A 16,104-nucleotide genomic window follows, 5' to 3' on the forward strand; every position below is an offset into this window, starting at 1 on the left:
TAGTTGTCTGTTTCCGGTATAACCGGAAGTTGTAGAGATCAGAAAATATTTTAGAAAGATCATTGTCTTAAACCCCAATATGCAAATTTTCAACTCAAAATTATGATTAGTTTTCCATAAACGTCTATAGGGCCATCCCGGTGAATCACTCTGTATAAATATTTTTCATTTATTTCGAACTTCAATTAATTTTGTGTCTATTATATAATTGAATTCCAGTCATACATAGGGTGTCCCATCTGAAATACCAATTATCCACTATACGAACGAGAATTAATTTCTAATTAAATGGGACACCCTATCTATGACTGGCTCACAATTATACAATGGGCACGAAATGAATCAAATCTCGAAATAAATGAAAAATGTTTAAGTGAGGTGTCCCATCAGGTAATGAGCTCAAAAAAATCAATGTCTTTGAAACTGACATTTTTGAGAAACGGGATGCTTTTCGAAAAATCTGCTGCTGAAAAACTGCGTTAAAAAATATAGTATGTCCCATTTAAGAAACACCAACTCTCCACTGTATTTTAAAAAAAAATTATTGATTTCTATGGTCTGTTATGAGTATCATACGAACCATAAAAATACTGAAAAAAAACGTTTTAGAATTTTTCGAATATCATGAAACCAAGATACATAAAGCGAAATATTTGAAACAGTCATTTTTTAGAAAACCCCTGTAACTCGAGAACGAATCAAGATATCTATGATCTGCTTTCTGATATCTTATTATTTCGAAATCGGATGTCCTTGAAGATTTTTCTCTATTGGTTCAGTTCTTGAGATGCTTTCAGTGAGCATCGAATTTTGGACACCCTGTACTCTCAACGTAAGAACACTATGTATGAAAATTTTGTTTTTTTTTCTTGATACATATACTGGGTGTAATGTGGAGAAAATTAACGTTCGATCGAAGGATATAAACTACACAACACTGGCATAGACAACAAGGATCAAATAATAGAGATCGAGAAAATAAACAACACAATTATAACTAACAACCTATGTATAGTTGCGCGATTTTCGTTTCCGCAAAAGCCGCGATACACGTGTCGGTCAAATATCTACTGAAATACAGTTTCACGAGCTATTTAAAACATCCTTAATAAGCCCACCTCTCTTCTGTAGTTCACGTTGTATTATAATAACATTGACGGCAAATCTACGCAGGATGATGCATCAGAACCATGCTGATCCCTAAAAGGAGAACATGAACCGCATCTGGCACGCGTTTAAGGAAGAAAAATAAAGTTCGCGCGAACGTCCCCAGAAATAGAAAAGGAAAAATAAAGAGGGAAATCCTCGACAATGATTGATAGTCGAACGTCACGTCACTTTCTCGAAAATGCTCTTAAAAATATGAACGATAGCTTATTGGATTCGTTATGACGCCTAGAAAAATATATTGAAATGTTTTTTCTATAGCTAATGTTTAAATATTGCTAAAGCACCTCTTTTGAGTTGAATAAAGTATCACTTTAACCGCAAGGGTAGATAAAGTGACACTTCGAGAGGGGACTACACCGTTTCAGCTATCACTTCAAAAATGAGTACGCTTTATTTTACGCTAGAGACCATCGATTTGGTTGAGGTTTTCACTATTATTCATTTTGAAGATTTTGTCATTGAGGAAAGTCCTAATTTATTTTTTTTGTGATGGAATAGTTATTTATAATACAAGTGCAGAAGGCATTGATATTCTTCCACGAGTTCAAAATTCAAAAACGAGCCGCGAAGTGGCGAGTTTTGGAATGAACGAGTGGTAGAATGAGCCTTCTGTACGAGTATTATACATTATTTTCTCCAATTCATTGCATTTTCATTGAAATTAATGAAATATTTCCATAAATATAATTTAGTGATTTTTGCATTGAAAAATGTTGGTTGGCAGAACTGATTTCTTTAAGGCAAATTGATGAATTGACAGATAAAGCCGTGGCGGAAAGTTCGGAGTACCAACACAGAATAATAAAATATAACCATGAAAACTATGCGTTTCTGATATATTCTCGCACGATTTTGTTCTACAAGATGTGGAAGAATGAACGGAATAACCACAGAATTAGAGAAAAAAACTATTAGATGGATTTTCTTCTTGAAGAATAAATGTATGAATAATACAACTTTCCGAAGTAATATTCATTTTTTTATGAATTTTCGCATAAAAATATTATATAAAAAGTCTTGTCAAAAGCTAAAAATGCGGTTTTTCTGAAGTTAAAAAAAAACGTATTTTGAAAGTTTGCATGACGTAGACAAGGACGGCAAATCAGAGAAACGTTTGAGACCAAGTACGGCCTAGTACTTGGTACTGGTACTCTTGTATTGTGTTAAGATAATTTCAAAGTTGTCTACAACAAGATGAATAGTCGCTTAACTGTATCATGCCGTCCATGAATTCTTCCAAAAATCCTCTGTATAATCACAAATGAGCACTGATTGTGATAAAACAATTTAACAATTTCTAAACTATGTTGAAACGTGTATCTTTCCATGATTAAATGCAATAAATGAATCTATTTCCACTTGTTTATCATTCAAATAACAATTGTTTTTCTATAGAGCAACTTCAATTATTAAAAATTGTGAAATTTGAAGAAGGTACTGTGTAGCGAAACAATTGTTATGTAAATAATAAAAAAGTGGGAATATGATAACTCTCATTAAATTTCGTTTATTATTCTCATTTCTCAACCAGAAATAGAATGTCAGCTGACTTCTAATGTAATTGATTGAAATAAGTCACTCGCTTGTTCGAAAAAAAAAACTATGTTAATCAATTTGTTTGATATAGTTTTCCCATCAAATCATGAACATTTCACTCCAGGGTAGTATTATACAGGCCTTGAAATATTTTTAGTATGCTCAACGTGGGTTTGGAAATTTTACAAAATTTGAATAAGAATTAATAACACACTATTGGTTAATATTGGAATTTTATCACATAGAATAGTTTTCAAAGGCCACTACGATATTCTAAGCCTTTATAAAGACCATATATTTAACAAAGCCCACTTTCTGCATATGAGAAAGTGATAAACGATGTTTTTGGAAAGAACGAATGACATGTCCGGTATCAAATGATCCTATTTATGAAACCGATTTTAGCGATTCCTTCCGAGGTACGCAATATTTGTAAACATATCATCTGGACACACCGGGATTCAGTAATTTACACGCGTACTAGAAGAAGTCTTTCTATTAATAAAACCGTTGCACTAAATGAGAACATTTATAAATATATAAATTTCACGGTCTATATTTAGAGGCATTCACGAACATTACGAAGTAAATCTTTTGTCATATTCAAGGTAGTTTTTATTTGTTTTTCGGAATCGAGAAGTACGTTACTTTTCGATTGTTTACTTTTCGTTCCTGGATTTTTCAAAGTAGCAAGTCAATGTGCAATCCACGATAATCAAATCGATAGATATGCTTTCCAGATTTCGGTAGTTGTCAACAAGGCGAACGAATGGATAAATAAAGTTTGATGAAGCGAAAAAAAAATATTCCAAACAAACTCACCTTGGAGTTGTAATTATTTGATTATATGTTTCTTAATTTCGGCATGCATATGAACAGATGTTGCATAATTCCGAGTCTACCAAAGGTAGGGGAAGCATTTTGGAAATAAAAAAATTCTGGTATCCGAATTCAACATTGCTGATTGCAAAATGCTTTTCATACCATCTTGAACAACTTAGGTTTTGTGTATGTCTGTCTGAATTTTCGAAAATCCTTGTAATCGTCTCAACTCTTGCCATTCTTATCCAATTATAAGAAATTTTGTATAAGTCATTTTAAGCCATAGATAACTTCATACAGAATTTAGCTTTTCTACATTAATGAAATACGTGGTAGTTTAATAATTCGCGGCCAACTAATTCATTTATTGATTTCGCAGTACATATTTCTTTGAGAATTATTTGGAAATATTCAACTATTGTAGATAGTATTATATTAGATACATATTTTCCATTATTTATCATTTCTCAGAATCAGGCACACTGAAAGGACAGTGTCTATAAGAAATTCTTTTTATAGTTTCACTCCGGCCTTCGTTTCTTGTATATCCAACTTTGTTTCAATTTGGATTTTCAATAAAATAAAATTGTAAAATACAGCAACCAAAACTCAGGCTGGAAGACGACATAATTTTTTTTTTAGACGTTGACGTATTCCTACATTACATGAGAGGGATTTCGAAATCTGCCATCTGAATACACTAAACTACCCAGTTGCAGGAACGTTTATTAAAATTTTAATCCTCCATTAAACGGTGCAGGTAGCCAACTGGCTCCTGCTACTGGAGGATTAATATTTTAATGAACGTCCCTCCAACTGGGTGTATATGTCATATCAATATCTAGAAGATGTATCGAAAAAGTGTAGGGTTTTCAAATAAGAATCAAACAATATGAAATAGTTATAATGGCAACACTGCGTATTGGTTTTTGACATTTCTTTTGTCAATTGTGTTCAGTAGGTAATGCCATTTAATCATGGAAATATATACTCTTCAACAGCTTTTAGAAATTGTTAAATTTTCTCATCAAGATCAGTTTTCATTTGTTAATACTGAGATAATTTGAGGGGAATGCACGGACAAAATTATTCAGTTAATCGGCTCCTCATTCGTCATAATGTTAACAAATTCAACTTCGAAAATAATACAAAATAATAAATGTTCTTGAATGACTATTGTCAATGGACATGAAATTGAGCATTAATATAGACATAAAAAGATCATAACGTAATAACAGTTATAAAATAAAAAAAGTGATTAAAATTTAGCAAATTTCCTACCTCATGGTCAACTGTAGAATTTGATTCAAAATCGCCTCCAGCAGTCGGATCTTTATCTTGATCTAAATCCTGAAAATTCAGTTGAAATTAGAAACTGATGAGAGAACCAAAAGAATCTAACAGAAAACATCTTGGAAATGGTAAAAAGTAAAAACATTATATGAAATACTTCGAACTCACATCAACATCAAATTGTACTACCCCTGTTGATCTTCTCTTTGGTCTTCTTCTCCTCTGTATAGCTGCCTGTGTTGCCAAAGTTGCTTGTTGAGCGTTTCTTAAATCATTTTCTTTGTCTTGTTCTGAAATTAGGTTCGAAAGAATAATTCAATAATTAAACGCTTCATTCAAAATGAAAAACTAGTCGATATAGAAAAGTCATAATATTTTAGGAAATTCATGAATATTAATATTGCAAGATGTTATGAGGTAAATCATCTAATGAATTATTCGAGTATTACATATTGTTTTTACGAATTTCTTTGGTCATATGCCATCACCAAATAACTAAATTCATGATTCTTAATGATTTATTTACCAAACAAATGTTTCGCGAATGATGTTTTTCAATTTATAAACTGCCATTCATAATGTATTCACACTCAAGGACGAAATGGAAAAATCAATATGGACAACCTCAGATCTATACAATATTCATGAAGAGCTGAACAAAAAATATGTTCAAAAGTACTCATCTTTCAGCAACTCAAGTTGCAATATTTGAATATTTCATTAATTTGTATTAAATTATGAATGAAAAAAATTTTTACTTTCGCTATCTTTATTTCCATATTGTTTCGTCATACCATATCTTCAGGTTAATATAACTAGATAGATACTCTATCAAGCCAATTTTGAATCAGTTCTTAGATATGGAATCATTTTCTGGGGATGCAACTCCAACATACAAACATTATTTGTTGTACAAAAGAGAACCATAAAATCTATAAATGGTATGAAGTTTAGAGATTCATGCCGAGGTGTTTTCAAGGAAATGGGTATAATGACAGTTTCTGCTCTGTATTTATATGAGTGTTTGGTTTTCCTTTTCAAACAAAAAGATAAATTCGAGAGTGAATATACTCATCATTATAATACGAGAACTTTAGATATGATCTGTCCCATACATAGACTAACATTGACAGAGAAAGGACCCTAGTATATGTGCATAGGACTTTATAATAAATTACCAGATTGCTGTAGAATGTTTATGTTTCCAAAGTTTAAAAATGTCATAAAGAAAATGTTAATTGTTTTAGAACCTAATTCAGTTGAGGATTATTTGAATTGTGATAATCTGATGAATTTTATTTGAGTTAAATGTATTTCTCTGCTGGCGTCATTTCTTTTCACTCATGTACAGGGTGGGCAAATTTCGATGTTTTAGCACTACAACTTTTAAACTGGAGGAGATAGCCAAAATCTGATACCCTATTCTAGGTCTCTTTTTCTGAGAAACTAACAAGAGTAGTATTCATTTTTGGCCATCTTCTTTTGTTTTAGAGTTATAAGCGAAAATTGGAAAAATGACGATATCGAAAAACATTTACATATATCTCCGCTAATACTGATGATAGAGCTCTGACATTAAAACATTATACAGGCACTTTCTACGTAGAATCCATTGGTGTGCTTGTATTTTCAGAAGGGTATTTAATTACGAAGCTATGACCCGAAGTTATGTTTTTTCAAATGGGAACACTAGATTTCTGTGGAATTTTTTGAAAGCTTAATTTTTCCTGATTTCAGAGCTATATAACATCGTATGGTTTGTATTAATATAAATAATAAAAAATGGTCAAACCTCTTTTTATCTAAGAGTCCCAATATTTCTATGGTTTCAACTGTTGATGAGCACAGAAAAATTGAGGTTTCTATAACAAGAGCAGTGTTCTCCCGTCAATTTGATTATTTCTATGCTTTTCACTAATTTCTTCATAATTCAAATCTAGATAATTAATATTTTATAAATATCTAAAAATTGATTTGAAAATAACGAAAAGATCCACAAGACCAAATGTTTCAATCGAAAGAGTTATAATGTGCACAATGCACAGTCGACACATCTTCTCGATATTTTGCACCGAATTCAATGGATGAATAATGGAAACTGTGTTCTAGCAACCTAGCAAATTTTCTCCGAGTTCATTTATATTTTCGAAACTTTTTTATAAAATATATCTAGATTCGAATTTAGTAGAAATTAGTAAAAAGCATAGAAATAATCAGATTGACGGAAGAACACTACTCTTGTTATAGAAAGCTCTATTTTTCTGTCCTCATCAACAGCTGAAACCATAGAAATATTGAGACTCCTTAGTAAAAAAAGGTTTTGACCATTTTCTGTTATTTATTTCAATACAAACCATAGAATGTTATATATTTTTGAAATCAGGAAAAATTGAGCTTTCAAAAAATGGCACAGAACACACTAGTGTTCCCATTTGAAAAAACATAACTTTGGGTCATAGCTTCGTAATTAAAAACCCCTCTGAAAAGACAAGCACGCCACTGGATTCTGCATAAAAAGCTCCTGTATAATGTTTTAATTTCAGAGCTCTATCATCAGTATTAGCGGAGATATAAATGTTTTTCGATATCGTCATTTTTCCAATTTTCGCTTATAACTCGAAAACAAAAGAAGGTAGCCAAAAATGAATACTACTCTTGTTAGTTTCTCAGACAAAGAAACCGAGAATAGGGTATCAGATTTTGTCTATCTCCTCTGGTTTAAAAGTTGTAGTGCTAAAACATCGAAATTTGCCCACCCTGTACATGTCAGTAAAACGAAGCACATAATATTTTGAAAAAATTATATAATTGTTTTAATGTGATAATAATAAGCGGAGTTATTAATATTGAACGAAAGAACATTAATTTCAAAATACTGCAAAACAAACCTTTTTCCTCTGGTACCCTAGGCTTTCTTAGTGGCAGTGTGATGGTAGTCTCAGCAGTTTCAATAGGTGGTGCTGAAGAAGGTCTCGGATTTGTGTTTGGATTGGTGGTTCTTCGAATAAAGGACGGAGTATTCGGCGCTTCGGGTGGCTTTGAAGCGTCCTCTAGCTTAAACTGCGAAAAATACTCAGTTCAGTGGTGAAAATTACTATGTCGATCCGTATTCACTTAAGAAAATTCAATTGAAACTATTTTCATCATAGTTACTATCATACCAAAACTTTCAGTCTTATGCAGAAATAATAATTTTCATATTTTGATCTGTGATCAAATTTTGCTAGAAATGTGTACAAAATTTTGATGACTTCAAATATTGGGGGATGAAATATTTTTTTCAACGAATGAAGCATTTTAAACTATTTGCTCCAATTTCACCAAACATCTGAAAATTGGAAAGCACATCTAATTTTTCTGTATCCTGAATGAAAAGATATTAGATTAGGTTAAAAATATATGTTCAAAAAATATGGACATTTCAATAGAATTACCTTTATTAAAAAAATATATATTTATAATAAATTTACAAAAATATGTCAGATCTTAAATTAACGCATTTACACTAATCAAATTATACACAGAAATCTATTAGAAAAATGTGAATGAAATGTGAGTTTCATTCTAATATTTAATCATTTTCAAAGTAGAGAATTAGTGTCAGTCAAGAAATACATATCACAGATGAAAATTAGAGCATAATAGATCATTTTGGCAAGTAGTTTTTTGAAAATTCTTATGATTGGTTAGCGTATTAAGTGTATTCATGTAACCTTTTCTAACAAAAAAAAAACCATTAACTAGACATATATAAGTAAATATATAAAATTACAGAAAAAGCCAAAAAAACAAAAACATTTAAAGCAAACAAAATAACAACACCGAAGTGATAAACAATGGATGAAACATGCAAATATCCCAAGAGAAAAACCAAAACCTCCTGAAAATGTTAATGCTCATTTCAAACCAAAAATTTGGTCTTAATTCTATTAAGTACCATTTTATCAATGGGAGTTTTCTAATAGATCTGTTATACAAAATAAATAAAAATACAGCAACTAGCTACTTTACAAGGGTTTATAAATACAAAATAATTATACTTAAAAGCAGCCAGGATTACACTATTAATTTATATAAAAAAAGGATTATTAAAAGAAATATTAAGTGTAGAAAAGGGTGGCACACTAAATACAAGCAGAGAAGTGGAAAAACCAATATATAAATCTGAAAAAAACACCAATAAGAATAAAATAAAAATCAGATTGAAGTATAGGAATGAAAATATGTATTTTTAGTAATTTTCAGGAATGAAAGTGAAATAACTATTGTGCAATAAAAAAGTACCTCTGTTTTTTTTTAAACAAAAGCAGAATTCAATGAAATAAGATTGAAATGAAATTCAAGTAAAGAAAGAATTCTAACACAGAAATTAAAATAAGTTACTATATCATCTACACCGTATCTTTTAGATGAGTGAATTTAATAAAATCTCTTCATCTTATATCATGGAGGAAAAATTGAATTGAACAGTTAGCTTATAATGGTTTCATGATCGAAAAAAATATTACAGTATCAAAGCAACAATAACAAACACAAACAATATTTCAGCATAATTATTGTAGTATACACAAGATTATTCATGAATTTCCATATGCATTTAAAGTCATTTCGATGATAATGCTATCTCTTCAAAAAGAAAAGGTCAAAGACGGCTGTAGTTTTTGAAGATGACAACAATGATATCAAAATAGCGTTAAAACAATTAAAATTCCGTGGTTAAAGAACAATTTATCCGGTAATCATTGAGAAACAAAATAAAACTAGAAGGAAGAGATTCTACTCCAATCACAAAATTTATTTATTAGTATGAATACCAACCAATGTAACTACCATAAAAACTAATGCCCATTTAAAACAAAGTGGAAAAATATCTGGGAGTAAGTAAAAAAAAAACATTCTAGAATCGAAGTTGAATCGAGATGCATTCCTAAAGGGCATTCCAACTAAAATATGACCCCCGTTTGTAAGCCAGAAGCAAACCAGTTTCTAGGGGGTTCAATTTTGAAATGAAATCCACACCGAGATTCCCCCCCCCCCACTCTTTAAGGTCTAGCAAAAAATTCATCACCAACCAAAACCACTGTTTATCGCTGGCATAGCGAGTCGACTTTTGCTCAAGGATGAATTTCTTGAAAATCGTCCAAAACTTCAATATCAAACAAAACTTCAAATATAGAATTTCTCGATAACGAATGAACCAAATTTCGAAAAAAATTATGCATAAATTGTGTCGCCATCTAGACCAAGTACTAGAGATGAGCGATACCGTGATTTCTAGATCACGTTGTGAAACTTGAACGTTACTTCATGATATCAGTGAAATTAAAGCGTGACGTGATCACTGTTGAGGTTGCTTGTTATTAATATTTGTATGAATCGCCCAAACCTTAGTTCGTTCATCTTTGCAACTCGAATTGGTCACTATTATCATTCAAAGCAAAGCAAAATTAATGAAAAATTATTATGAAAACATCCATTTTTCTTACATTTTCAACTCTTTTCCTTGTTTCAGCTTTTTAGGTAGGATTGTAACAGAAGGATATCGATTTTTCAAATGTTTCCTCAAATTTGAAGAGGTAATTTTGAAAGATAATTTCAACTTGCATAAATTACAAGTAGCATAATTTACATCAACTTCTGTGAAGAAAGCCCAAAGATTGCTGGTCTTTCGCCTATTATTATTATGTCTCTGACGTGTTTTCGTTTATTTTTTATAATACAGTACCATTTATTGCTTCGGTCGGCAACTTCGATATAGAAAGAAATTCTTTGGGGTTGTTTATCAAAGATATGCATAAAATTAGAATTTTATTTCCACCACCAATTATGCAGTAATTCAGTAGTTATTATTTGTTTGTAGCAAGTATTTATTGTTTAACTAGTCCTACAAAAATACTTCCTAAAGCAGGCGAAGTTGCCTACGATGCTGGGATTGTCATAAAAATATGCAATTATGTTAGTCAAAAAAGGTTCCGAAGTAATAAAAACATCAGGCTGCCTTCATAATTTGCAACGGACGATGATATGCCCTGAAAAGATCTGTATAATGTTCAAACCGTGATCCCGTCACGCTCTGTATTCGTTTTTCGGAACCGTGACTACCTGTGACATTCTGATATCAGTGATTAAATCACGGTTCGTTAAATATCGCTCATCTCTACCAAGTACTAAATTTTCTACATTTTATTTCATAATGACATCACCTGTTACTAAAAAGACTGCCAGATATTTATCCGCTTCTATGTCTACTTATTTGATGATAGCATGAAAAACTCACCTTACTGCTACCGTTATCAACCCTAAGCCTCCAAGACGGTCGTCTTTCTTGTATTGTAGGTATAGGGTCATCCGGACTACTTTCCTTGGCGGCAATAACGGTTGGTGTTGCTGTGGTTATTGTGGCAGATACGCTCACCCCATTAGGCGAAGATGATGATAATGAATCGCCATTAACCCCAGACTGTTAGTGATAATGAATAAGTGTGAGTGTGTAAAAAAAATGACAAGCTCCTAGGGGACTTTCGAGAATGCAGTTAAAATTAAATATATCAACGCTCTGATAGGTAATAAGACATTTATATATTAAATTGTATTATTTGAAACGGAAAAAATAAACTGGGGCTAGAAAATTCTGATTCAACTAAAAAATATTACATATCACCATTGTACAAAGATTATATAGTAGGACAACGGAAGCTTCACGAAATGAAAGTCAAACCAACTAGGAAAATCACATGTTATATGATAAAAGTACAGTGTTTTATATTCCTATATGCATCCTTCTTCAATAACTCCCATCACTAATTATTGTCTAGTTCAACCAGAAAATTAATTCTGGTTAAAAATATTTTCTAATTTCATACTTATCTTTACCATTAGTGTATAGTACAAGTACAATGACTAAATACTAGTACTATTATATTGTCACTGTAACAGTGTAGCCACAAGTACCGAACAAAACCTGCTTTAATCCACCCCCTGTCTTAGATAACTCATAAAATGTTCGAAAGAGGTAGCTTTACATGAAATATTTGGTTAGTATCAATATTCATTTCAAGATGGTGCTGATGAACGGTACAAATGGAATCTGAACGACGTTATCCTACTACTTTATTAACCCTATACAATGATAATATAATAATAAAATATATAATAATCTGTATACAATGATATTACTACATAACACGATGAGGTAATCACTGAGAGATTTATATTTTATGACTAAGACAAAAAGAACAGCCGATTGCATCGGTTCAGGCTTACACTTTTACGAAACTACAATATGTAACAGCCAAATAGAGGATAAACGCTCCATCACGTGAATTGGGGTTTCTAATTACGCTTTTTCTTTTTTGATTTAAACAATACTTTCTATACAGCATTTGCCTTGTGATAGTTACCAATACTAAACAAATACAATACAAATACAACAAAAATTAGCAGTCAGGCCAATGTAGCTGGTTCCTGTAAATTGGTATACATACACCTTCATAACACTTCACACAATAAGCCTTTGGCCATGTACACCAACATTCTTCTAACTTTTCAATACCTTTACAAATTTCTTCTTTGGTTTCAATCTCGGCAATCACCAAATTTCTCTCTGTAGAGCACTTTTCAACCGTTGTTGTCGATGGAGCAGAGTCTGAATAACACTGATCAAACCATTTCTTTGCATGTACAATATTATTTCCCCCAAAAAAAAATAACCGTGTTTTGTCAATATACAAAACTCGTTTTACCCATTTTTCAAACAACAACAACAAATGTAGTTTCAGTCAACCTTCAATATTTAGGTACAGACTTAACTCTATGTCCTGAAACTTTGTACTAACGAAGAAAAAGGTAGTATGCCATCTGGGCCCGGAACTTATTGAGTGAAGTGTTAGTATACATGTACAATGACACATTTTGTTAATCGGAAAATGAGTAACGACCCTGATTAATTGGTCTTATACTTCAATAAGCCATAAATTTCTTCGAAAATCAAAGTTAATAGTGTGTTGAAGTTTAATGTGAAAGACGTTTAGCTAAATTTGAAAAAAAAAAAACGAGTGAAGTTAGGTTCACATCGCCGAACTGAAAGACAACTTACATTTCCTGTATCTTGAGTTACTGACTGATTCTTGTTCTTCACAAACTGCTCCGCTGATTTTATTTCTTCCAAAGTCACACCTTGAGTAGAGCGTCTAGTCTCACGTACACGTTTAGCGTGTGCCTTCCTCTGCGTCTCGCTTTCTTCGTCTCGAACTGGCGGCACGAAAGACCTAACAAAAAAAAACCGGTTAAATAATCGATTCGCCACATCAATCTACACTCTCTTCATGAAAAGCAACAAAATCGAAATATGGAATTACGAAAATATGTTTTGTTAAGGATTTAAAAAATGTCACAACTTCACCCCGTATATTGATAAAATTCTGTTCTGAATCGCTCACAAGTCAGTCAACATGAAAGTTGAGGTGCCTATTCACTTACCGGCGACCTGTCGATAAGAACTGTCGATTTGCCAGATCACCATTTATTTATTTTATTTATAACGAAATCCATTAAAATACAGGGTTTTCCAATAAAGAGGTTTCATTTTGGATAGCTATCTGGGCAGGTGTCACTTGTGATATTTGACAAGTAAAAACTACACTATTACTAAACATGGAACGATACACGCTTCAAAAACATATTGAAATTATTAAAATTCACTACAAAAATGGTGAAAATTTTACAGTCACAGTTCGCAAAACTAAGGCCCGGTGCACACATCCGACTTTTGCAGTTACGACACCCGGTGTGGTGTCGTACCTATTCAATGCACACTACATACTACACCGGCGTGGTTGCGGAACCGGATCAATTGAATGCGCACTAGTTTCCCATTCAGCATCGTGAATGTAATATTTTCTGGACTTATTTGATTATAATCAAATAAGTCCAGAAAGTATTACATTCACGATGCTGAATGGTAAACTAGTGCGCATTGTATTTGTTGGATCATAAAAATTTAATACTTTTTCAGTTTTTCATGATTTCTACGAAACTGTCACTCATATGATCTTGAAATCTCTAGTTGTTTCAAAAATTGAATTTAAATTTTTATAAGAGTTTGAATAAGACACTTTATTACTTTCGCAATAACTATAGACAATGATAAAATCGTTCGGAAGAAAATATATAGGCTACCAGCGGACTCACCGATCATGAGAAATAGAGATGAATTGTTGAAAATCCTGTTGTTCGAAGAATTGATGAGAACAACATACTACTACCCAATAAATTTTTCTGATGACATCATCTCATTTTAGTTTCTTCAATGAAGAAATCGATATCCAATTCCCTCTCTGCCATTGTGCGAACTCACGACAAAAGTCGTATGTGTGCACAGGCCAATATAGAAAAGAGTACTGAGAGATCGCATGTACGACTGCGGCACAGTTGCGGCCTAGAGGGACATGCTACCAAAAAACGACCGTAGGCTGGCAGTTACGACGTCGCAACTGCACGGCGGGTAGTGTGCATGCTCCCATTTGATTCTTTGTACCACAGGTCGCAAGTACGACACAGCAACGGTGTCGTGACTGCAAAAGTCGTATGTGTGCACCGGGGCTAAGGCCCGGTGCACACATCCGACTTTTGCAGTTACGACACCCGTTGCGGTGTCGTACCTATTCAATGCACACTACATACTACACCGGCGTGGTTGCGGAGCCGGATCAATTCAATGCGCACTATTTTCCCATTCAGCATCGTGAATGTAATACTTTCTGGACTTATTTGATTATAATCAAATAAGTCCAGAAAGTATTACATTCACGATGCTGAATGGGAAACTAGTGCGCATTGTATTTGTTGGATCATAAAAATTTAAAACTTTTTCAGTTTTTCATGATTTCTACGAAACTGTCACTCATATGATCTTGAAATCTCTAGCTGTTTCAAAAATTGAATTTAAATTTTTATAAGAGCTTGAATAAGACACTTTATTACTTTCGCAATAACTATAGACAATGATAAAATCGTTCGGAAGAAAATATATGAGCTACCAGCGGACTCACCGATCATGAGAAATAGAGATGAATTGTTGAAAATCCTGTTGTTCGAAGAATTGATGAGAACAACATACTACTACCCAATAAATTTTTCTGATGACATCATCTCATTTTAGTTTCTTCAATGAAGAAATCGATATCCAATTCCCTCTCTGCCATTGTGCGAACTCACGACAAAAGTCGTATGTGTGCACAGGCCAATATAGAAAAGAGTACTGAGAGATCGCATGTACGACTGCGGCACAGTTGCGGCCTAGAGGGACATGCTACCAAAAAACGACCGTAGGCTGGCAGTTACGACGTCGCAACTGCACGGCGGGTGTTGTGCATGCTCCCATTTGATTCTTTGTACCACAGGTCGCAAGTACGACACAGCAACGGTGTCGTGACTGCAAAAGTCGTATGTGTGCACCGGGGCTAAAGCACCTTGTCGACCGGCAATAGAGAAACTGGTGGAAAAATTTGAGCTGTTGGGAAAAGTTAATGATGTGAAGAATCGAAACCGTGTAAGTCTCCCAAGAGCAAATGATAATTTTAATGCTGTGGCGCCCAATATGTTGACGAAAACCGAGATTTGTCGATTTCTAGTCGATATTGGGAATAAGGCTATGATTGATGAGTTTTATGGTAGGATATTGAAGTGGACGACGTTTATTTTCAACAAGACGGTGCTACGTGCCTCACAGGCAAAGAAACGATTGCAATTTTGCAAGAAAAGTTTCGTAGTTTCTCGAAGAGGCGTACACAATTGGCCATCGAGATTATGTGATTAGACACCTTCAGACTCTTTTCTTTGGGACTACGTGAAAGATAAGGTCTATACCAATGCTCGACAATCGATTCGAGACCTTAAAGATGAAATTCGTGAAGTTATCGGGGACATACAGACGAAAATGTGCGAATTCGTCATGAAAAATTCCATGAAAAGGATATGGTGGTGCAACTGCAGTAGTGGCGGCCATTTGGCTGCAATCGTTTCCCATTGTTAATGGCTTACCTTACATTTTCAATGGAATGAAACTTACTTTTACAATGAAATTAAACTTACTTTTACAATGAAATGAAACTCGCCATTAATTTCTCTTGAAATATACTATTGCTTTAATATAAAAGTTAAACCTCTTATTGGAAAAACGTTTATATAGGACTTTACTGTACTGATAGAAGATCAATAGAAGACATGATTAAAAATTGATTGAATTGATATGGTAAAAAAATCTCTTTTGAGCAATCATTCTTT

The 16,104-nt window shown here is 32.9% G+C and overlaps 1 protein-coding gene across 10 annotated transcripts in view; it reads right to left on the reverse strand.

Annotated features, from left to right (window-relative positions):
* The window catches only part of LOC123672269 (protein phosphatase 1 regulatory subunit 12B), a 51,677-nt gene that overhangs the window by 17,781 nt on the left and 17,792 nt on the right, over window positions 1-16,104 (reverse strand). For 8 of the 10 annotated variants that reach the window (XM_045606307.1, XM_045606306.1, XM_045606310.1 and 5 more), the window contains 5 exons: window positions 12,917-13,088; window positions 11,099-11,281; window positions 7,710-7,881; window positions 4,990-5,111; window positions 4,810-4,878 (listed from right to left, as the gene is read on the reverse strand). In XM_045606307.1, coding sequence (XP_045462263.1) covers window positions 4,810-4,878; window positions 4,990-5,111; window positions 7,710-7,881; window positions 11,099-11,281; window positions 12,917-13,088 — 718 coding nt within the window. The remainder of the gene's footprint in view (window positions 1-4,809; window positions 4,879-4,989; window positions 5,112-7,709; window positions 7,882-11,098; window positions 11,282-12,916; window positions 13,089-16,104) is intronic. The other 2 variants (XM_045606311.1, XM_045606316.1) reach the window with 1 other exon arrangement.

Source organism: Harmonia axyridis, chromosome 2 (genome assembly GCF_914767665.1).
Source record: "Harmonia axyridis chromosome 2, icHarAxyr1.1, whole genome shotgun sequence".
Lineage (NCBI taxonomy): Eukaryota > Metazoa > Arthropoda > Insecta > Coleoptera > Coccinellidae > Harmonia > Harmonia axyridis.